Below are 25,417 nucleotides of genomic sequence, written 5' to 3' on the forward strand. Positions count from 1 at the left end.
ATAAAATTAATATAATAAAATCATAAATAAAATAAAATAAAAGTGTTTTATTTATTTTAGCAACTATTGCTAAAAGCAAATGCAAAGTAAAGACCAAGCCAATCTGCTATGTTCTCACTGCCAAGCCCAGTCAGATGAACTAATGAAGCATTCATGCATTTGAGTTTGGCTATTGACTGACACTGGGCAGGTCATTAAGGGCATCCACACCTCCCACAGACCTGTAGATTACGTCAGGGTCAAAATGTCATCCTCCACTCTCGGCCCCCACCCTCCACTACATTCAATGATACATACATTTAATGAGGCTCTGCTGCTTAGAGACTCTCATTCACACTCTCTGTCTCTTTGAGCATATTGGAGGACAGCTTCCCTCTCTCACACTTATAATTGCAGACAATCTTATGTGAAGCTCACACATGTTTTTGGTCCCCTGATTATACTAATTTGAAGCTATAGCTTCTCATCAGCATCATTTCACCCTGTCTGAGGTGTCACCATTAAAATTTTCGACAACTATTTATGGGACTTTGCAACATCTGCTGAATGCACGCAATGAGCAAAAAACATAACATTTGTGAAATGACGTCTCTTAGCAAGGGGTTCACAACAACACAACAAACCCCTAAAACAAAAATGTGCATTAAGATAAATAATGTGCCCTGTTTATGAACTCTCTCTGAACTATATAGGCTCTCCTTTGAGAGTGAGAATCATCATGGTTTGCCTTTGTTCCTCATGCATTCAGTCTTGTATCTATCAGGCAGGCCATTAGGAGGTGTGAGGTAGCACAATACAAACCAAATGAAATGAGGGAACACCCCACCCTGTGTGCCCACCTGCCACTGAGATATGTGTGTGTGTGTGTGTGTGTGAGAGAGAGAGAGAGAGAGAGAGAGAGAGAGAGAGAGAGAGACGGGGGATTCCAGCTAATATTGGGGCAATAAAATGCAAAGGAGGAGAAAAAAAGTGGTTTGGTGGCTAACAGGGAGGAGGGATAATGAGAGAGAAAAAAAAAAGAAAATGCAAATGATTCACTTCTCTTGATTTACCAGGTTTACTGTTCAATCAGGCTTTGAAGGAGATTCTCTAAAGGCTCTTTCATTCCCGGTTTAACCTGTTCGACTGATTTTATGTATTGCACATCATTTGTTTAATCAAATAACATTAGCATGCATAGCTAATATTATTAGCTCTATATTACTGCAGCCTTGTAGTCACACACAGCTGCGATGTCTAAAATGTATGTCAAGGCACGTATAAATAACCATTGGAAAAAGAATTTGTGTTTGTCACCAACAAAGCAATGGCCTAAATAATAGCCTATTGATTGTTTTGGACAGATAAACCTAATAATACTCTTTTTAATATCCATAGACTAGTGGTCTATTCTGACTCTAAGGCCTATTCAAATCTTTGTTCTGGGTGAGGGAAGAAAATTGCAGAAGTGGGATGGCAAATCATGCTTCAGGCCATTTAGGTCTGATTTCTTGTGGTTTTTAGTATTTTAAATAAGTTAAATCATTTGTAAGTCATTTTGTGGCTCTCTTGGAAGTTTACTGAGAATCATTCCTTAACTTTCGGAGGAAGTCCTAAGCATTCCCATAAGCAAGGATACAAAAATTAATAGTGCATTTCATATGAACCAGTGTTGTCTTCCATCCATCACAGCATGGTTTGATGTTGCCAAATCAAACATTACGAAAATAATACTATAGCAGGCTAGCCTAAAGTAGAATTGCAGAGATAACAGGACAAGATAAGAGATGTGTCATAAAGTGTTTTCTAGTAGGTTATGTCCACAGCGCAAGGGGAGGAGCTTGAGGACAGACCTATAACCGCCCATCACATCTTCAACAGATGAGACACGTGGGGAACAACCTCAAAGTTTGAATTTTACTGACGTAGCCTACGCTGCCTATACTGTAGTTTCCACATCATTTTCCAGCAAGGACGCTCTAACGCACGGATATTATTTCTCAAGATTAAGTGCAACACAGTCCCAGACTGCCGAAAGATGCACTGTACCGCCTTTTTAACGTGTCTGCTCACCATATGCCTGATCAATCAAGGTAATTCATTTTTACATATATTTATTTAATTTAAATTTTAGAACGTTCGCAAACGTAATTTTAGACGAGATGGACAAGTGAAAGAACTGAGCAGTTTTACTTGTAAGATTATTTGTAAGAGCTTATGAATGATCGCACCACGTTATGAAATTATATCACGTCCTTTTTAAGGGAAAACGCGCGCGTCAGTTTCACTTGGGATTCTTTCCAAGGCTTTGATGAAACTATTATTTACTACCTTTATCTGCAACATAATATCAATTCATTTCTATGGTTTTCTCCGTATAAAAGTAACATTTATTTCGATACACGCTTTTTGTCCCGCCCCCACCTTTTGCTACTTTTTGCTTGCACCTGTTTCGCTTGTGGAAAAAAAACACAAAAACTGTCGGATAGCCTATTACGCGGTGCAAGTTAAACCTTTATCGTTAGTTAAAATCCGTTAATAATTAATTTAAGCCTATATCTAAGTGTGCCTGTGTATGTTTAATTTTCGTGTGTCTCTCTGTTTGTCTGTCGCGTGTTTAAATGCTGGGGCGCTGGTTTTCATAGCGCATGTTGTATAGTGCAGCAGTAGTATATTCAGGTAAGGAAATAAAGGACACAAAACAAAGGCTCGTAAACATCTGTTAATGCTAAGCACCAGTGCGTATGTCAGTGCAACTTTATAGAGATTCATTCGCCTTTTGAGCTGGAAACCAAAAGTATAATGATAGTGTGTCATGTGCTGAAAGATTGTTGGGTTGGTAGACAAACCTAAACGTTGAGTGAGTTGTGGCAGTTTTGTCCTTAGTTGTAAGAGAGAGACAGAGAGAGAGGGAAAAAAAGTGTACTTCTACTGAATAAGTTGAACTTTACTAATTAAAAGTAGTGGTTAATTATACGTCGAATACAATTAGTTGTTAAACAGATTCTTACTAATTTTCTTCCCAGAGGAAAATTTGTCAAGATTTGGTCATGTGTCTGTTTGAGTCATTCTTAGTAGTCAGTGTTATTTCATTTTCACCCGTGACTGTTTGAGCCATTCTTAGTAGTCAGTGTTATTTAATTTACACCCGTGACTGTTTGTCTACTAGATTGACCAAACTGAGTTTACAACCAGTAGTTTAGTGCAGCATCTGTTTTTTGTTCTCTCTCTCCACCCCTCCCCCACAACCCCCCTCAAAACACACCATCTGCAATGTCACACCCTGTGTTTCTAGTTTAGCTGGTGGGTTTCTGTCAGTTTGCTGCAGAAATCTCACCTTTTTTTCTATGAGATATGCCCTTCAGTGATAAACTTTGCTTTTAAGACAAATATTGTTGAAAATGCAGTACTGAGGTCTCCGAGTTCAGGCTTATTTTTGGTGAGAAATTGTCTTCAAGCAACTTTGCTTTTTTGTATTGCAGAACTAATTAGCATATTCTCATTATCTTTATGGGCATATGTTGAATGGAAGTTTAATTCTAATTCTGATTTCAGTAAATTTAGACTATTTAAAGAATTGTATTTGTATTAATATGAGACTTTTTATAATCTTTTATTCAAAAGTGAATCATCCACTTAGAGTTACCCGTCTGCAATAATGCACCATCAAATATTGCTCCGTTTTATTGTCCCATTATAAAAGAAAGCAAATATAGTGCATCAAAGGGCTGTTTACTTTGTTTAGAGGTCCTCTGTGCAATTTATAGGGCTTGTCCATTCATGCATTTATTAATATGTTTCCCTCAGTGAAAGTACTACTGTGGAAATACTATTGTCATCCTCTAGCTTGTACTCTTCTTTTTACTGCAGAAGTACCTCTTTTTCATAGTGGCCTTCATAGGAACCAGTTTATCTGTCATCAGGCAAGACAAGGGGGCAATTGTCCAGTCAAAAGAGAGGAGACACATTGTTTTACAACAGGATAGGCGTGTGTGTGCTTAACAGTGGCACTCTTGACTTGCAGAAATACGTCCATTGAGATGCATGAAGTCCCCCATGGTTCTCTGTAACCTCCAGTGCACTTTCTTGGATCTACCCTGCATTTCGGGACAAAAAGTCAGGTTGTTTCACTCTTGTTATTCGGCTTCGCCAAGACCTCCTTCGAACCCCTGCTGACTATATTGTTCGGCAGGTTTTTTAAACTAATGCGTGTACGATCGTGACATCTCCCACAGACTCTTCTCCATTTGTAATTAAATTCAACTGTATACTCCCCACCGAGAAGCCGTTATCTCACCCAGCTCCTTTACATGCACTCCTGTTGAAAAAGACATTGGGTTACATATGAATTACTGCAGTGCATACTTCTGTTCTCTTCATGCATTTCAAAAGCACCACTGAGACTGAAGTATTAAACTGTATGTATTACAATAGATGTTTGTTAAAGGGATAGTTCACCCAAAAATGAAAATCGTCATAATTTACTCACCCTCAAGTTGTTCCAAACCTTTATGAGTTTCTTTCTTCCCCTGGACACAAAAGAAGATATTTTAAGGAATGTTGGTAACCAGACAGTTGATGGCACTCATTGACTTCCATAGTATTTTTTTCCTATAATGGAAGTCAGTGGACACCATCAACTGTTTGACAACCAACATTCTTTAAAATATCTTCTTTGTGTTCAACAGAAGAAAGAAACTCATACATGTTTGGAACAACATGAGGGTGAGTAAATGATGATGATTTTCATTTTTGGGAGAACTATCCCTTTAACCCCATTGAGGTCTAGGCAAATGTATTTGGTTTGCAAATACTCGTGTCTGTCTTTAACCTGAAAACTTCTAATATTTTTTGACTTCAGGTAATTTTGTAGCTCTTAATCCTGCACTGTTTGCGCCGGGATTCAGGAAATGAAACCACCATTACAATAAAGCCACCTACCCCTCCTTTCCCGCCTTCTCTCCCCCCCCCCCCTCTCTCTCTCTTTATCTCGGGTAAGGTGAAGCCAGAGGCAGAATTCAAAATCATTTTTACTTCTGCTTGTTTCCTCATGCATCACGTTTCCTTCTTAAGAACCCCCTTTAGGCATAAACTGACAGAATATTTCAGTTGTTTTAAAATGTTTACTTTTATTTGCATACTGCAGAAGTGCTATCATAATCTCATTGGTTTCCGCCATAGGATCCATCTTTTTTTGGTTGCATTTCTCGCCAGAGCTGTTAGCGTTAAATGCAATGATTGATTTAGTTTGATTGATACTGATAGCTTAAATGGGAAAATCTGGCTAATAATCAGTTAATCATGCAATAGTTTTTAGAAACAATACTGTGAATGAAAACTTTGCCCTTAATGTAAAATACTGCTGAACCTAACATTGACTTAACAATGAGAATGCTTTGTATTTGCTACTGACACGCTGATTATTTTATTGTTGTATGAAATGTATAAATAATTTATAATGAAAAGAGAGGAAAGACGAGACAATTACGAAAACTGCTAATCAACGTATAAATTAACGGTGTGTGCATCTTCTGAAGCATGTGCTCAGGTAGCATTTTCTTTTTATTTTAGTAAACCTATTAAACATATGTTTTGGTTAAAAACTGATCCGAACTCGCTGTGCTGGTTAATCTTTAAAGGTGTGGCCACATTTACCATTGTTTGGTGAATTTTCGAAGGCAAAATCCAGTAATTTCCATGCAATCAGGAATTTTGCGTGCAGGGAAAAGTTTTCTCCTCTTAGATTTTGCAACTGGTTCAAGTTTGTCTCATGGATTTACCTTGTTGACCAACAGAAAGCTGCTTGGTTTAAAAGTGACGTCTGTGTTAGCTGTGCTTAATATATTGCTAAGCTTTTGATAATGGACCTGTTTTCTTATGAAAATTCACTGAAATTTTGCTTATGTGACCACACCTTAAAACTTATCAGTCAACCTCTACTTTGATTCTTTGAAAGTATTGGTCAGATCACAGAAATCTTAGGAAGAGCCCTGAGAAGATCCTATCTCAATAAAAAGGGCTATCTCATTCTCAACACAGGTTTTCAGAGCTGCTTTAAACAACTAGACATGGGTGCTATGTTTTGCAGCAGTAGGCCTTATTAAACCATGATCGGCTAGCCTAGTGGTGTCATAGATATGTTTAAGTGGTTAGCCAAAGTGTGGGTCTCGTTTTAGCTTCCTTAGCTGAATGTTTTGATGGTTGGTCTTCAATAATGAACATTACCCCAGCTCATTTACCTCACGTACAAACATACTACCGGTATGCATTTTTATATACTTTAGGTTATGACTGTCTCCTGATGAATATTCTAACACCAGAATTTGACATCCTGTTTAAAAACTGACATATGTCAAGTATTTACAAAGTTTATGTTCATATTCACAAATGTGATGTTGAGTTCTTGTAGAAAACACAGTAGTACAACTCTATTTAGCTTGTTGTTGCATATAAGTGCAGATTGTGTGCACTTAGTTTCTGTTTCTGTTTGCCAAATTCATTGATCGCCTGCCCTTAACATTTATGGCCCTTCTCATCTGTGCGATTGGCCTGTTTCTTATCAAGCTGGCAATTTGAATATTTGAATACTGATACAGGGAGGGTGAGTTCACGCAAAAATGCAAAACTTGTCATCAATTACTCACCCTCATGTCATTCCAAACCCACAAGACTTTGTTCATCTTCAAAACACAAATAAAGAGAGAGCTTTCTGTCCCTCCATTGATAGTCCACACAACTACCTCTTTGTGGCTTCAAAAGATTCATAAAACGAATCCATATGCATTGTGCGGTTTAGTCTACATTTTCTGAAGAGACACAATCACTATATATGATGAACAGATTGAATTTAGGCTTTCACATATAAACATGAGAGTGAGTATTTGATGATGATGATATTTAAAACATTGTTTTACATTCCCGCCTAAGCTGCTTTAATGATTCATGATTCCAGTAAATGATTCACTGGTCCATGCTATTCCAAATAATAAGACTGTTTGTCTTTGTAATCTTTAAACAAAATGTAGCTAACTTGCTCTTCCGCTAAAACGACTTCACATTTCTGCTGATGTCACAGATTTTGTGGACTGTTGGAAATATTCATCAGATTATATGCATAATATTCTGATTCCTGAATCTCAGCACTTTCTGATTCCCGAATCTGAGCAGAAGCCGATTAATCCTGGATCTAAACCCATTCGATCAGATTACGGAAGTAAAGCTGGTTGCAAAAAGCAATCACATTGAATTTAAAAACAAACATCTGTCAGTTCAAAAGTCGGCGTTTAATGACCCACTATAATGTGGTATGGGTTAGTGCATACTGATAGTGAAAAGGCAGATGCTTCAATTGTTTCTTTGGAAATGTTTCCTTTTTTTCAGCACTTTTGGCCTCTGTCCAATAATCTTTTGACATTATAACTTTGAAGTTTTTTTTTTTTTTTCAGAAAAGAATAAATGTTTCTTTAGTGGGAACTTTGATGTTGTCTGCTTTTGAGCTGGCATGCCTGCACAGGTAGTGAACAACAGCCGCACCTGTCCCAGATGTCTGTGCTCTCTGTCAATACGAGAGCTATACCTAGTGGCCTTCCGAAATGGCACAGATTTCTAGTGTTCTCAACAAACACAATTTATATTTAATATACTAATTCTAGTGGCATCAAAGAGCATTGGAGTATACATTTGCTCTAAAAAATTGTTGTATCCAATAGGAAGGCGTTATATTGAGGTGCGTCATGGTTGTGACCGCTTCCTTAAAGTGATTGGAATTGAATCCATGTCATGTACTTAAAGAGGTGTGAATAGATTGAAACGTCTTTTACAATGTGAGACTTTTCGGATTTATACAGTTAAGGGTACTAAGTTACCTGGAGTTAATGATTTTTTACATTTATTTATTTTTATTGTGACTGGAAATTGTGTGGGGGTTGGTTGGTTATATCTACTTTCGCTTGTGGCTTACACTTCCTGGATATGTGGGTCAGTTGAAGCTATACATTTACATTGATGATGATTATGATGATTTGCATTCTAAAAATCATCTAAAAAAGGTGTCTTGAATGTCTTCTCGAATATATGTAGAGAGAAAAAAGTTCCTTCAAAGTCTGCAGTGTATATACTGCATTTAAGCTGTTTTCTAGGTAGCTTTCTGCAGATGTAGACCCTTAGGCTACAGGAATAATGAAGGAGGAGACAGTTAAGGACCTTCGTGACCTTTTTTTACAAACCTGGCCAGTCCCTGAACTACACAGGAATGTGAAAAAGATCTGATTTGTTGTATCACAGCATCATAGTGGAGGAAAAAAAGAGAAAGAACAGTCTCATTAGTAGTGACATACTATCACGTCAGAAACTTTTAAACCTAACATAATTCCTGACAGTTAATCACTCAGACAGAAAAGGCCTTGAGCTAGTACTCCCTAAGTTCCGTTGTCTATTTTTTGTTGTTTCACTCCCTGCAGAGTGGAGTTCACAGTTGCACAGCACACACCCACCAGCCATGCTTTCTGAAATCAATATTTGCTCTACTTTTGTTTAAACGGGTATAAAGGGGGTCTATATATAGAGCCAGTGCTTGAAGTGGGGAACAAAAGTGCCGGTACTCCTGAGGGGGGGGGGGGGGGGGGGTTGTTGGTGAGGTCGTTCCCCCTCAGTCCCCCCCCCCCCCCCCCCCTCCCCTAGTTTTTGGTTTGAACATTGTGGGGGTTAAAGTGTGAACAGTTTAACGGGGTCCCAGGGCATGCTCCCTCGTGATGTTTATTTATTTGTTTTATGTATTTTTGCAAAATGGCCTTTTGTGGTATCATCCACACATGCAAAGTTGGTTGATAACATAACTGCAATGAAGTAATAACCTAGTTAACTATCACTCGTTTACAATTTTTACTTAAAATTTTTACTTAATCTTTACAATCTTTACTTAAAATTTTGTTATACTAAAAATGTTAATTTCCTGTCATCTCTTGGAACATCTGAAAGCCAGGGTTTTCCTAATATCTGTCATTATTAGCTGAATACATTTTACACAACTGTTTAGTCAATAATTCAAGAAGGTCCAGACTTCATCTAACTTGTATTTGGCCTTGTAAAAAAGTAACATAGTTCTTGTAATTGTTTAACTATAGAATTTGTTACAATAATGATGTAATTACAGGTAAGGCCATTGATGGCTCCTCATCAAGCAAGCTTCCCATGTTTAGGCCAATGTTAACTTTGTTCTTTCTTTTTTTTTTATCTGTAGTATTTATGAAAAATATCAACCCATTTAGAAACTAATAACTAGATACAACATGCCACAGTTGTAATATAAATATTTAGTGAAAAATCTATTCCCTTAAAGTCCCCCTGTGGTGAAAATTAAGCTTTTAATGCGTTTTATGTCTATGTGCAGACTGATCTCATGAAATGGCGTATGTATGACACACCAATTCGTATTTCCATTTTTGGCGTGCTATCAACACGCATAATCGCTTTTCAGCGTGTTTATCAACGCCGTTGACTTAACGTTACATTACTGTATATATAAATATATATGACCTACTACCCAAACCCCTTCCCTAAACCTACCCGTCACTGGGGTTAATATCATTTATGAGTCTTCCCCTACCATCCTTGGAAAAAAAATATCGCTCCCCAGATGTAGATATACATTTTGCTTCATTTCGCTCGGACATTTAACGGCGTACACGCGGAATCACTCTGACATTTAACGGCGTAGACATACACGCGGAAGATGACGGTTCGTTTCAGCGTGGACATACACGCGGATAGCTCAAAATGCGTATAGATAACACGCCACTTGACTTGAAAGTGGCGTGTATGTTTACGCAAAGTCATGATGTCATGTTGCTATGTGGTGTTTTTAATATGCTCTAAGACAAACCATGTGCAAATGCATAAGTCAACACCATTGCTGAGTATTTTCTCTCTCTTCTCTCTCTAAAACTGCGGTGAACCAAAGACGGTCTCAAAAACATGGTTTGAAATCGCTGGTGTTTCTGACGTCACAAACTACCTTGTAACCAATCACGTCAACGAGTGGCTCTCTGAGCTGGTGTGAGTGAGTGGGGGCGGAATCAATTTGCATATTCATAGAACCACGTATACTAAATGAGGCAAGGGTGTAGAGTTATATTCAAGCTATTTTAAGGCACGAATAAACATTTTTTTCAAGGAATAAACGTTTAAATGTCATTTTGATGATCAAAGATGAGTTTTAAGGCATACAATTATTGGCTACAGGGGGACTTTAACAGATTATCTATTATAAATTCTACAAGTTAGTCAAAATTTACCGCAATAAATACAACAGAATGTGATAAATTCTAGTAAGGGTGGTCATGAGGAGTTAAAGCTTTAGAATTTGTTGGTGCAAGATAATATTTTCTCCTCTTTTCATCAGTCTTTTTAGTTTATGTGGCTGTTTAAGATCACATTTGACTTTCTCCATACGTTTTAATGTGGTAAATTCTCAATAGAATCATCATCGCGATAGGAACAGCTTGAGCGAATCTTATCACACTTTTGGAACGCCCCTACGGTGATTTGCGCGCCACTCACGCAAAATTAAACAATTGGGCTTCAGTCATATTGGGCAGATAATTGGTCAGTTTAGGTCGTACAGTCTACAAAAGCTCAGAATGCGCGATGTATATGGTTAATTAATAGTTCTATGTTTCGATGTGGGCGGTCAGAGTACAGACAGTATTGCCGGTAAGCAAGATAAAGTGAGGGTACACTACAGATTAAAATATTGGAGTTTTGCGTACCGCCCCATCTCAAGCACTGTATAGGATTGAATTGTTGTGGGCCCTCTCACAACCTGAGAGCCAGCCCTTTTAGAGCCCAGAGAAAGAGCTCATTTAACTCTCAATGCAAGCTCGCTGACCTCTGTGTTTTGGCACCAAATTTGATTGGTATTTCAGTGGCTGCAAGCAAATACTGATGTTGTGAACACAAGGGCCCCTCCAGGATCTTGTGGAATGCAAATGCCCGTAGCCTCGAGGCATCAGGGAGCAGGGAGACTGGTTTAGGAAGAGATAAAGGTGCTCTCTCTGTCTATGCAAAAATACGAGACAACCTTGCTGTCTTGTGAAATGCTTTTGAGATATGTTTAACTGAACACCTTTGATGTTAGGGAATGTTGTTAATCAAAGACCACACGAAAACTTCTGAGTCTAATTGCTCGAACATAAATTTGTGAAGATTTGAAGTCAAGACTGACTGCCTCAACATGCTCATTAGTTTTACATTTAAAAGTGTCTGTTAATTTTATACTGCGTGCCATCATGTCTGAGTATGTTCATACCTTGGTTAACTGATAACCTGGATGATCTTAGAAACTTGCTGTGTTGACCTTAATTCCTCAAATGCTACCATCTCATAACCTACCTGATATAATCGGGTCAATGACATGAGACTCTTACCTGATATAATCGGGTCAATGACATGAGACTCTTACCTGATATAATCGGGTCAATGACATGAGACTCTTATTTATGTTATCTAATAATTTATTACAAAATACATTAAAATGCAATTCACATATCTTCTGTCATAAGAATGTTTTTAATTTCTAAATGAAAATAAATTTTGATATATTTTTTTTTAGGCCCGTAAAGTCAAAATATTTTTAAATATTATTTTAAAAATATTATTTTAAAAGGAAACCTGAAGTACATTATCATCATATTTGATATTCTTTCTTAAAATTCATTTTACAAAACAAATTTTCAAATATTAATTTCCTCATGACGGTGAGTCATGGTCTCTAAGTTTCTTGAAATATTAGTTAATTTTACCTTTTTATGATAAGGCGAAGTTAGTTCTGATCATCATGTGGTGGAACTTTTCATTTTTGTATATTTATCAATATCAGTTATTAATTTAGGATATTTGTAACAAAACTTTCAATAAATTGAAAGTTTTCTTGAAAATGGTGTGCACGTTTTTTTTAAAACCAACATGAATACAAATACTTTGTTTTTAATAACTCTGCACATTTTAACAAAATTTTTAAAGATTTTTCCTTTTCTTTATCATCACTTTAAAACATGCTGGGCTGTTTCAACCCATGTTTGGGTCAAATATGGACAAAAACACCCATTGGGTTTAAAATGTAATTAAAAAATTTAAACCAATGGTTGGGTTTGTGCATATTTGACCCAAACATGGGTTGAAACAACCCAGCAATTTTTTAGAGCTTTGAATTTAAGATAAGATAAGATTCTGCAGCGGCAGCAGAATGAACAGTCTGTAATAATAACCTTGAACTAGTAAATTGCTTTTGGGGTTAATGGACCTCTACGGAAGCTGCATGACTGTATTTTGTTAATAGTTCGCTATTTAGTTTAATAGCTGCTCACGAATGGGGGGCTGTCGGTGAATCCTCTGGGTCACTATTGAATCTGCCATGATCTACTGTCAGACGCAGACATTCTTTAAGTTCCCCGGGGGCCCCTGCTATCAAATACATAATTTAGAACTTAATGGATGTGATTTCTGAGTGCACTTATCACTTATGAGTCCAACCTGCTTGATGAGTTTTGTTTTGAGAGCCATTTCAGGCCCGTCGTAGACGTAATTTATGGCATTTTCAAGGAAGCCTAATGGCTCTTGTATGTTGGAGTGAGTAAAGAAGGACATTTGGTGTAATAAGACAGACTCCAAATCAATTCCCGGGTCGTCTGTGTCTCCTGGATATTCACCATGGTGGCGGGGCTGTTCTTGGCAACAATGGACACATGATCTCTTAACTGACTCATCCTCAGGTTAATGGTTTACGAACATCCTCTTGGCCTGTGAGAGCCATTATATTTCTTTGAGCCTTATGGCATTCAATTTGACTGCTAAAATTAATTAATTGTTGATTTTATTGAAATATGTCCACAATTTTCATTTAAACATTTAACGTTTCTTTAGTTATAAACATAGTATAATTTCTTTAATGTGTTAAATAAGGTCCACAAGTCTGAAACCACAAAATTATTCATTTTTTCCCAAATTATATTGTTAATTATTTTTTTATTTTGGACATTTTTCTGATTTTAATAGATGTTTTCCATCAAGAGATTTTCAGCAACATAGAGTTTTAACAACAGGTGCATGGAGAAGCTCCTGCTGTAGCACCTGTTCATGAAACAAAGAGCAGAGGGAAGAGGGGGTTGGGAGGCCTGTGCCATTTGTTTACTTCACCTGGTGATGGTTTTGTAGCTCTGAGGGCAATTTGACACTCAATCCTTTGCTTTTTTAGTGTGTCAGCTAGCATCCATTTGCTTTATGCTGCTTCTACTTAATGCTCCAGTTTCACCCCAAGTCAACATATATGTCATGCTAAAAAAACAGACAGCTGTTTGATTGAAATCTAATGGTGTAGATCCAGATTGTCCATTCCAGGTCTTACAAATTTATTGTTACAGTTAAGGTCTTGATCACAAAAACAAACCCGGCAGGTTCGTCATCAGGGTCTTGTATGATCCTGAAGGGGTTTATATTTTTAGCACTGACCAGCTTTACTGTACACAGTAATTTATTTTGTGAGGGGAAAAGAGACTTCAGAGTGACACAGGAGTTGCCTGGGACAGTGGTGAAATTGTAGGGGCCATTATAAAAAATATTTAAAGCTGACCTGGAAAGTCACCCTATCTATCTTTTAAAATCTAAATGCATTTTATTGATCTTATTGTGATCAATTCATCAGTGCATGTCTAATTTTCAAAACTGTTTTGACCTCGTAACATTTAATAAAAATGTCTGGAACTTCTCTCTAGTGATGTACAAAGGACTTTTCCAATCATTAGTCCACTTAAACTCCGCCCCTGCTGGATTGCATTGATCCGCCTTCACTTTTGAGTGCAACGCCCAATTCTCAAAATCCAGTCAACAGCCAGGACCAAGTTCCTGTCCTATATTTTTTTTTTTTTTTTTTTTTCTATCACAATATTGAAGAAGTGATCTGTTGGTACTTGGGTTTCTTTGTGACTTTAAATACAGAAAGGCACAATTGACCACCAGAATGAAGTATTCCAAAAAGAATACTTATAATAATGATCCATGTTCCTACCATGCATATTAACTTCCAGCCCATACAATACAAAGTGGATTAGTAGCATTAGAAATGATTAGAATGTACATCCTTGCTCTTGCAGGTCTTGTAAAAAACATGGCCAGGAACTGGATCTAGTTTTATTACATCTCCATACATCTGGACCACACTCCACTTAGCAGTAAGACAGAAATGTATCTTAGCATAACAATGAAGCTAATAACTGTGTGGCCACAGGCTGCAGTGAGGGCTTTGAGCACAATCTTTTCTCTCCCACTGGGTTCATCTGACATTTAATGAACCTGTACACTGTATGCTTTTTGTTTTTCCAGTTTTTCCGGAAGTTTATATACAGAAAACTTGCTACAGAATAATTAACTTTTAATTTTTACAGTATATATGAAAATAAGTTCACGTCACAACAGCCACAGATTTCTGTTTTTAAATCCTAAATGAGTTGTGTGGAAGGTTCAGTCAAGCTTTACATTTCATGATGCATTTCAGTGGAATTTTGTCAGAAGGATGCGGTTTTGAGCCTCAAACTTATCTCATACTTTTATCAGGCCTTCTGTTGACAGTTATCCATCCCAACTGCTGAGGTCCCATTCTCAAAGTGCAGTTATGACACATCAAACCGGTTTTACTTGCTTTGGTGTTTGTCTAGAAATTTGATTCGAAGCCTTTTTCCAATTTGAATATTTAGTTTCAGATGAATCTCATGTCACATTGATGTATACTGAAAACCCAAAGAGTCTGATTGAAATGGCCAACAGAAACGTTAGCAAAAAGTGTTTTTTCCCATAAAAACATCTATTACAAATCTAGAGATAAAAATGTTTGAAACAAAGTTTCTTTTTGTTTTTACCTGCTGATATTTACGTCATTAAATTTTTAAACAAAACTTAAGTTATTTTATTTAGTGACTGCTGAAAGAGAGAAGTCTTGTTCTCTCAGCAAAAACTCTTTGAATATTCAAATCACCCAGGCAAATTGTAATATTTAAATAATATTAAAATATTGATGGTCAGAATAAAAAGCCACGTTTCAAACACCCTCTTGACCTAAAATCAAACATATTAGTTGCAAAATACAAACCTATAACAATATGAGAATATCATTGTACATGTGTCTATTTGATTAGGTTTACTTTAGACTTTGTGTGTTCCTTCATAGGATGTTTTCACAATGCATTGTATTCACTGTCAAACTTTTTTTTAATTGTGCATTTTAGTGAGTGGCTTGGAAACTGTCGCTGGAAAGTATGGAGACACTGTTGAAATCCCATGCAACAATGGCCGTGTCATGGAAGGGTTTGTTAAATGGAAATACGTAAGTTTGAGATTTACTTATTTATTTTTCTCTCATAAATTTATAGTGTGTAATTTCTCTGAAACTTAAAAAATAAGTTTCCAAACTGGTATCCCAATATTTCTATTGCCACTTCCCTCTCTATTATTGTTAAGACAAACTACTCCAATTCCTAGCAAAATGGCTTATCATAAGAAATCCCACCCCCAAACTAATGATAGTGGCTAATTTGTTTTAAAAGCACTACAGAGACAGTGTTTACACTTGAACATGAATGTCAATGTATGAATGGCGTAATTGTCGTTGTCTCTGTTAAACATGTTACATGCACTAGGACGCCGATGGCAACATTCTGGTGAAACATGTTGGTCAGAATGCCTCTATTTCAAACGATGCAAACTACAAGAACAGAGTCGGTATCAAACAGGATTTTGGCCTAATCATCAGAGAAGTGACCATGGCAGATCAGAGAACCTTCACCTGCATGGTGGTGGGGGAAAATGACATTTTTGAGTACCCTGTTCAACTGGTCATTTACAGTAAGAATCGTACACAATAGAACATTTTCATATTTATAATGATAGAAGTTCTGATAACTAAGTGCTAATATTATTGAATGCATTTATGAACTACACTGTCTTAACAGTTTCCTCTCTTTTCAGAGCTTCCATCACAACCTCAGATTACAAACCAAACGACTGCGATGGCAGTTGGAAAACTAACTAAGGTATGTGTATATATTAGACACAACATGGGAGCACTGAGCGCTGAATGAAATATTATTTGCAGTGAATACAGCATGAATGTGATTTAAAGACTTGACAAATTCTTATATGCACTGTGCACTGGAAGTTTCACATAAATCCACATATAAGTCCTCTTAATATCCGCATTAATATTGTTTGGGGTGTTTATTTTTGTCTCATCAGTTAGCGCAGTGTCGTACTGAAAGTGCCAATCCAGCTGCCAACATCACATGGTTCAAGAACAAAACTCCACTTTTGTCTGATGGAGCAGGTAGAGTGAAATATGGTGAAAGTTGCAGTTCACCCAAATATTTGCCATCATTTACTCACCCTCATTTCATTCCAAATCTGTGTGACACAAATTCAATAAATAAAAAACTGTTTCAGTGCTGTTTCAATAATGGGTAATGATGCTTTCCAACTTTGAAAAAAAGGAAGAAGCACCATAAAACGATCATAAAAGTGCTTCTCCATTTGTGTGAAAGTCAAAAAGTTTGTAAAAGCATAAGGGTTAGTTTCAAATGATTAAAGAGTAAATGGTTACAGATTTTACAGCTACTTCTTTACATTTTATTTCCCTTTATTAATTTTTTTCTTATTTTTCAGCCATTAAAATCAGTACAACTGTGGATGTTGATAAAGCGACGGGACTGTCTTCAACAAAATCTGACCTTGAGTATACAGCAGTGAAGGGAGACATTGGTGCCAGTTTCACCTGTCAGATTCAACACGTCCGGTCTGCTAACATGGATTCCTCCCCTCTTACCTTCACTGTGAACTGTTAGTATCTTTCTTATACTGCTTTCTTATTCTTTCTTATAGTATTTGGATAATATTATTCCTAGTTGTGCCTTTTTGGCAAGTTTTTAATCATAACTTTCCTCTGTAATTCAGTTCCAAACAATCTCACTGAAAGCAAATGTATTCAAAATTGAAGTGGTTAATTGTCTAATGTTGAGCATAATTCACAGAATTATTCAGAACAACCCTTTCCATTTGAAGTAGCCATGAAAAAGAGGCCTTATCAGAATCAAATGGCTTGTTGAATTTCGTCCAATAAGATATGTAATTTGGCCTTTCAGGAGCAGGCCGTTTAGATGTTGAATGGGGTTTTGTCTTGCCTCTGGCTATTATTGTGAAGGTACTAGTCCACTGCTAACTCTCAAATGCATTTCACACCATGAGAGCACTCCCAAAGCCTCAACTCTTGAGCTGAAGGGGCTCTTCTGGCTCATAAGGAGCTTTTCTGAAGTGCCCTTGTCTGCATGGGCTCTGGCAGGGCTTTTCTGTGCGTGCTGTGCTGTGCTGTCCTCCCTGATTTACACAAACCCTCTCTCCACAGACCCTACCGAGAAGGTCAGTCTTCAAGTGGTGTCCCAGGGTCCTTTTAAGGAAGGGGACAACGTGACCCTCAAATGCACTGCAGATGGAAACCCTCCACCTTCTAGCTACAACTTCTACCTGAAGGTAAATCTTCTCAGATTTTTATTTATTTATTTATATTTATATAGCGGCTTTAACCAAGGCTCAAGGTTAACCAATTAACTCAAGGTGTTCACTTTGTTCGTTCCTTAGTCACCAGTCAGGAAATGATGGCTGCGTTTCGACTCAAACTGTGGCTAAATCTGTCTTTCTTTATCTGTAGGGAGAGAAAAAGACAGTGGAGAACTCCAACACATACACCTTGACCAATGTCACCCGAAATAGCACTGGAGACTACAAATGTTCTCTGGTGGACAGTGAGGATATGGCGGATTCTGTACCCATCACAGTTGAATGTAAGGAAATACTTCAGGATTCTTTCGTTTTTAATAATTGAGATATTTTGGATTGTTTTTCAAAGTCAAAAATGTGACCGTTAGCTCTGTCTTTTTTTCCAAAAGATCTTGATGTGGTTTTTAGCACCGCTAGTAAAATTGTCAAGGGACTTGGCGAGCGTTTTGAGATGACCGTAGACGTTAACGCTTCAGGAACACATCAAACATCTTGCAGAAAGGTAGAAAGTGAATATCTCTTTATAAAATATTGTCATTAAAAACTAGGGCACGCATGAGTACTCACCCCTATAAAAAACTAAACCTTATGTTGATTTCTAGTCATTCATAAATGCTGAAACTTTTTTTTAGGGCAATATCAAGCTGGATAGCCTGCCCAAGTTTGACAAGTTGATGTACTCCGACTCTGGTGTGTATGAGTGTGTTGTTTCCATGGCTGGCCTCAAGAAGACACGAACATTTGAATTAATAGTTCAAGGTAAGATAAATATTTAATTTATAAAGTAGAGATGCACCGATCGACCGGCCAGGGACCGGAGTCGGACGATTTTGTATTGTGCATAATTTTACTAATTCCCGCAGGTTTCGCGCTCACACAAAAAGCGTGTACCACTGATCTATATAAGTGGAGCGCACAGGCCTCCTCTCAGTCTCAAGCAGCTTGTGAGTCACAAGTATCAAAATGAGTGGCTTACTGCGCTTAAACGGTCAAATACACACAAAATTATGTCAAAATGCCCATCTTGGCAAGTATTGAACAGTCAGTTTTGGAACCTAATTAGTTGAGAAAGATAACGCCAGTATATTGGAGCCCATAAACTCTTAAAGTGACAGTGGTCTAATAAACCTGTTGCTGTCTGTCATGTTAATAAAAGAACAAAAGACAAAGAAAATCACTCTCTGCTCTTAACAAAATAACTTGTGTAACTAATTGTATGCATTAATCTGTATTTAATTTTTACAATTCCAGTGTTATTTTACATCGGATTACTTTAATTTCTTAATATTTCTTACCTGAATATACTGTATACCCAGCTGGAAAACTAAAGCTGTATTTATTTCATATTTCTCTCTTTATTCTATTTAATTTATTTGTGCTGTTGTTTGAAATCTATTTGTTCTTATTTTATTACTGTCTTTTTACTTGTTTTTTTTTAATGAAAATTAAAGTTTTCACTGAAGAAAGACTTTTGTATATGCTGTCAATTATAGTTCTTTGAAAGAAAATCGGGATTGGCAGGTCACACTTACAAAAAAAATCGGGATCGGACAAGAAATTTGCAATCGGTGCATCTCTATTATAATAAAGTATTAATTTGCTTTAGCTGTTGACCACATTCCAAATGCGTTGTAACCATTGTAAATCATAGAAATGCTTTTTTGGGTGACCATTTTTGATAGCTGATGACATAAGTGTTTTTGCAGGTTCTCCAGTGATCAAGAACCTGAACAAGAAGCTTGCTGTTGGAAACATGAACAAGGTCCTGACTTGTGAGGCTGAAGGCTTTCCAAAACCCACAGTACAGTGGAGTGTCAATGGCACAGATGTAAGTCTGAACTATCTGACACGCTTCATTCTTGTTATGAAGTAATATGAAGAAATATGCTCTGGTCAAGCTAGTTTTTCCAACCAACTCACAAAACATCACAGAATTCATCAAATATTTGCCATTGCTAATACCTAATGACTTTCTGGAGTAGGATGATGATGATGATGATGTCATTAGAGAGCTGACTTGTGTTATTAAACAAAAGTTCAATTGAGGATACAGGAAAAACCTAGGTAATTCTCACCAATAAAAACAATATTCCCCAGAAAGCATGTTTTGTTTAGAAAGAAAAAAAACCTGGAATATTTCTAAATAAATTTGCTGTTTTCATATTCATGAAAAAACAAAAGGCCATTTGCCAGGTGTTCATGTTTTTCAATGCAGATCACTGGGGGACAAGGCAACATGGAATCATTCTTTCAAAGAAAGGAGCGAAATTATATTTGTTCACTGTGAATCATGATGCTGTGATAGAAGACAACTAATATGATTTCCATCTGTAATATTTTTAAATGTATATATATTTTTATATATCAAATGCACTGCGTAACCATCTTCTTAGTCTCAGTCTATAACTAAAAGACTTTCTTTGGCTTTTTAAGTATCTTTTTTTTATTATTATTAAAACCTGAAACTAAGCCTTCCTTAAAGCTTTTGTTATGACATTTCTGAGCATCTGAGCTCTTTTAGAATTCATCTTCCAGGGTTTATTGCTGCTTTCAACAATGAAAGAATCTGAAAAGAGTAAAACTGTGCATCTCTTATTTTGAACAAGCTAGCAGCACATTTTTGAACTGATAAAGATGTTCTCACTGTGGCAGCAGTAACAATGGGGCAGAATGTATTTTGTTAAACAAAGCAGTTATAGTACCCATATCAGGATGCACTAGGAGAAGGTCACTGTTCAAACACACCAGACAAGTAGTGCGCTTGAGTGGGTGCAGGAAGCGATTAAAAATGATGAGGCTTTTAAATACATCCTGTATTATGTGGTTCTGTATTGGTACAAATTGAGCTGTCAGTGCAACTCATCAGATGTGCATTACCTCATTGACTGTGTACCTTCTGCTTTCTCTTTGTCTAAGTACATGCCTCCTTAAAAGTGAAACTGTTAGTGCACAGGGCAATAGCGCTCTCTAGTGGTGACCGTGATCCTTTACAAAAGAGCTTGTACTTCCCATATCGTTGTCAAGTTATAATAGCTGTGAATGTTTAATGTTGATGTTATGTGCTGTTTTTGCAGGTTGGTGAGAGTACTTATATGAATGGCAAAATCACATACAGCATCACTATCATTCCAAAGGTCAATCTCAGTGTGACCTGCACGGTCTCTAATGACTTGGGCTCTGAAAATAAGAGCATTAATGTGTCATCACGTAAGTGTAACCTCTTTCCACTCTTATCTGACTTCCGAACCATCATGCATCACAGGATTTTTCCTGTATAGTTTATTGAAGTTGTTTAATTCATTTTTAACAAAATCATTAAGACAAAACTTTTAAAAGAAGAATATTTGTAAATGGCAGTGTTTGACATCTGAATTGACACTTATTTATTAAATTCAAGCCACATCCCACCAAGATCAAGTTAGTGTTTTAAACATTATTCTGCATCTAATATAATAACGGTAACACTTTACAATAAGGTCCCATTAGTTAATGCACTGACTAAAAATAGCTAACAATGAGTAATTTATAACCTTTAACGCTGGTTAATCAAAATACAACTGTTCACTGATTAGTTCATGTCAGCTCAGGTCCATTAAATAATGTTATTAAGATTTAATAAATTAATATTAAAATGAGTAAATGCTGTGATGATGTGTTAATGTTAACAAATGGAATATTGTAAAGTGTTACCATAATAAATATAATAGAATAGCAAATATATTTTTGTGTAGCTTTTATTGGTTGACCAAGTTTTTTCAACTCAAAACTCAAGTTTTGTCTTAATGGTTTGGCTGGCATTAATATCCAAGTGTTAGATAACCACATTACATCATGAAAACTCTTGCATCTTTTATTAGAGTTCCCTTTTCCTCGTGCTCATCTTCTGTTCTGTTTGTCGGGATGCTGGTCTGTGCTCTGACTAACACATGCTTTCACTTGACTGAAAAATCTTTTGGTTAACCTTGGACAAATGTGTTTAATTCGAAAACTAACCACAGCTGGATATCTGTATTTACATGCATTGCTGTTTCATTTAGGGTTGTTTAGACAAAACCCTATATAAAAGTGTATATATATATATATATATATATATATATATATATAAATATATATATATATATATATATATATATATATATATATATATATATATATATATATATATATATATATATATATCATACATGCATACATGCATATAATGATTATTTCCATATAATTTTTGGGTATATAATTTCTTCAGTTCTCTATGCTGTGGGCTTTTCATTCCATAAGAATTCAATACGAATGCAAGTTAATGATTTTTATATCTGATTACAGTTCCTGAGGACCTGACAATTTCAAAACAAGGTAAGATGTTGAGCTGTTATTTACAGTCAGGTCTGGCACTGTGTACGGCTTTACACTACAGAGGAAGAGAGCATAATGCCAAAACTCAGTGCCTGTACTCAATTTCATAAATGCTTTCAGTTTGTACAGTGTAGAAGAATACATGTTTATTTTTTTTTAAGAAAGCTAAAACAAAGGTGCTGAGATGCCCAGCATCCTGACAAATCAGCGTCTTATTTATTTTTGTTTAGTTAATGAATGGTTTATATAAGTATTCATCCAGTTGTCTGTCTTCCCCTTCTCCTTTGTTGTCCATATGTTATTCTGACTGTTTTATCTGTTTCTTAAGCAGATCAGAAAGATGACAACAGGGGCCATCCAGCACTAGCTGTTGGCATTGTTTTTGGCCTGATTGTGGCCATTCTTGCAATCGGAGTAGCCTATTGGCTGTATATGAAGAAATACAGGTACTGGCATAACATCCATGTCTCAAACAGTAAAGATATATTTGCACTATGCTTATGTCATTCAGATGTGTTTTAAAGTGGTAGATTGTAATTTTTTTTAATCTGAATGTAGGCAAGGATCCTGGAAAACTGGAGAAAAGGAAAATGGATCAGCGGAGGAGAGCAAAAAGCTGGAGGAAAATCAAAGCCAAAAAGCTGATGTGTAATGTCAAAGGAGCCATTCAGGGTGAGATGGGAACAGATTTCTGAAACAACTGAATATATGGGAACAATATTAATTATTTTTGGTGTGTGTGTGTGTGTGTGTGTGTGTGTATGTGTATGTGTATATATATATATATATATATATAAAATATATAAATAATACACTACCGTTCAGTTTGGGGTCATTCTTGTAACTGTTGAAAGATATTTTTAAGTCTTTTATGCTCACCAAGGCTGCATTTATAACCCTATCTCCTCTATATTATGTATCTTGTCTTTCCTTAGGATTAATGAGAGATCCGTGAGAGAAGGAGTAGAAAAACTGGTGGAATCTGTGAAAAATAAAAATTTCAGAGGCTGTAATAAAGGTCCCGAGTAGCTGTGTCAGTTACAATTCCACCATCATCTGTAACGTGTCTGTGCCGGGGGATTTAATTAATAATGTGTGTTGTAAAATATGTGAATCTTTTGAGGTGAAGATCAAACCTGTTCAGAAACCTGTGTCTGTAAAGTGTTCATCCATAATTTTGGGTTTCATATTTGATCCCCTCTGGAGAAAAAACTCTTGTTTTTTTTTTTGTGTGTGTGTATCAGGTATTTAGTTAATGCAAATTTTCATTTGCAATTTCACATGGTAGAAACACTGTGGCCTTTAGTATCTGCAATGGACTTTTCCTGTAGAATTACACAGTACCTAATCTGTGGCATGATGTGAAGCATGATTTTCAGATTTATACTGAGCACTTGGCTAGTTTTCAGGTCTTAACAAGTCAATGAGCAAAATTTATATACCATATATTATACTTGTTTGCATCTAGAAGACCATTATTTACCAATATTTAGACCTTATAAGCATTTTAATAAAGACTGACCTTCAATTTGAAGTTAAAATGTCTAAACCGGACAAATTACATATTGTGATTTCAGAAGTAAGCAGATGCAGGGACCAATGCTTGTTTGTTAATGAAAACCATGCCTTTTGCTTAAATTGTTTAGCATACCGTTTTCAATAACTGAAGACCATGTTAATTTAGAATCTTAATCAGATCTCAATGTATATTTACACTCCCTTTTTTCTCAGATTATCACCCGTTTCGTGTGTTCTTTGTTTCATTGTTTTGTGGCAGAATTGTATGTGATCTGGTTTAAGCATTACTTGTAAATATGGTAAACTTTTTTTTTCTATGTTCTATTTATATTGTTAAGGTTTAGCTAAATGCCAGTGTTTGACTTTACGGTAGCTAGTTTTAGTAAATTTGTTGAATGGTACAGTACAATTGATGGTATTTACTTGCAGGCTTTAAAACTGTGAAAATCTTTCAGTTTGCATAGTGGTGTTGCTGTATTCCCACACTTCAGTGCTTATTCTGTGCATTTAATCCATCAAACCAAAGAGGCTGAATGTGGTCATGCAAGTATTGTACATACTGAACATTGTTTTGTACTCCTAGTTCAAATAAAGTGTACATTTTTAGGAAAGTGTTAGTTTATTCTTTGCTGTTTTGTTGACCGTCCTTCCACAATGTATGCTCACTGTTCAAAAGTTTGGGGTCTGAAAGGGCTCCTTTTTTTGTTTTTGAAAAGTCACCATTTATTTGATCAAAAATACAGTAAAACTAATATTGTGAAATATTACAATTTAAATGAACTTTTCTTTCAATATAAACTGCAAAAAAGTACTGTATACTGTATTTTAAAGATAATTGAGTAAAATCCAAATAAGCTTTACAGATAGATCTTTATTGGAAAGTGTTCAAACAATGTTTTCATGATTGTTCAATGAACGATAAACAATTATTGCACATGCATGTAGCACAGTCCTTAAGACACTACCAGATTACAGATGTAGACAGTTAAGTTCACAGTTATAACTTCGAGGACACTAAAGAGATCTTTATACTGATCCTGAAAAACACCAGGAGAATGATATGGTCCCTGATCACCTGTGTGAACATGCCATAGTCCTGCTCCAGGGAGGCATGAAGACTGCAGATGCGACCAGAGCAATAAACTGCAATGTCCGTAAAGTAAAACACTTAAGACAGTGCTACAGGGAGATAAGAAGGACATCATCCTTGATCAAACCATTCTAATAGAAACATTTGACGTTTGACTAGTTATATCAGAATCTCAGTATTTGTAGCATTAGGTGATGACTGCTCAGTTGTAGCACATTACAACAACATTCCCATAAACACCACCTAATGTAACTGGGTCATCATATGGACGTTGCAAACCATGTCCAAAAAATTCCATATTTCTTTAGTAAAATGACAGACCAATTATTTAATTGAATTATTTATCAATATCATTGATGGAGATGTATTTGATTACTTTTAAAATTAGGCAATAGAAAATCTAGAATAAAACAATAATATACATTACAAAAACAAATAGAAAAGTTTAACTATTTTGTGGTTGAAGAGGTAATTGTTGGGCAACCCTGCATGGACTTTGGACTTTGTCTTTGTCTGGTAAGGTAAATTGGAGAATGGTGTAGCCTATAATGTATTCAAATGGTTAGCACCTGTTAAGTCTCCCCCAACAGTTTTTATTTCTCAGTGCAGCTGTTGCTGTCCATGGTGCTGTAATAGGCAAAATATTGATATATTGCAACTGCAATCAGATGTGCAGGTTTGATAAGAACAAACTCACCATTAACATTACATGCATCATTTTTTTTTTTCCTCAGGACAATCAAATGGCTGTAAAAATGACAAGTCTGACAAGTGATAAGCACAAAATGAATCACACAGACCCGAGAGACAATGCTAAGTAAGATGTGCATAAAGTGTTAATAAATAATAAACTTTCAACATCATACAGCTTGACAAAACACAATGAGAATC

At 36.2% G+C, this 25,417-nt stretch overlaps 1 protein-coding gene across 2 annotated transcripts; it reads left to right on the forward strand.

Annotated features, from left to right (window-relative positions):
- The first annotated feature begins 1,862 nt into the window (after window positions 1–1,862).
- On the forward strand, window positions 1,863–24,047 carry alcamb (activated leukocyte cell adhesion molecule b). Of its 2 annotated transcripts, XM_084125527.1 has the most exons (16): window positions 1,863–2,072; window positions 15,252–15,349; window positions 15,663–15,867; window positions 15,991–16,055; window positions 16,258–16,345; window positions 16,681–16,854; window positions 17,417–17,541; window positions 17,720–17,852; window positions 17,958–18,070; window positions 18,201–18,327; window positions 19,275–19,396; window positions 20,643–20,775; window positions 21,889–21,918; window positions 22,250–22,364; window positions 22,477–22,590; window positions 22,854–24,047. In XM_084125527.1, the coding sequence occupies exons 1-15, from the start codon at window positions 2,018–2,020 to the stop codon at window positions 22,568–22,570; spliced, it is 1,677 nt and encodes a 558-aa protein (XP_083981653.1). In that variant the 5' UTR covers window positions 1,863–2,017; the 3' UTR covers window positions 22,571–22,590; window positions 22,854–24,047. The 2 variants fall into 2 exon arrangements, with proteins under 2 accessions (XP_083981653.1, XP_083981654.1); XM_084125528.1 differs by lacking the exon at window positions 21,889–21,918.
- Window positions 24,048–25,417: the final 1,370 nt, after the last annotated feature.

The sequence above is a fragment of the Abramis brama genome, assembly GCF_963993115.1.
Source record: "Abramis brama genome assembly, chromosome: 10".
Lineage (NCBI taxonomy): Eukaryota > Metazoa > Chordata > Actinopteri > Cypriniformes > Leuciscidae > Abramis > Abramis brama.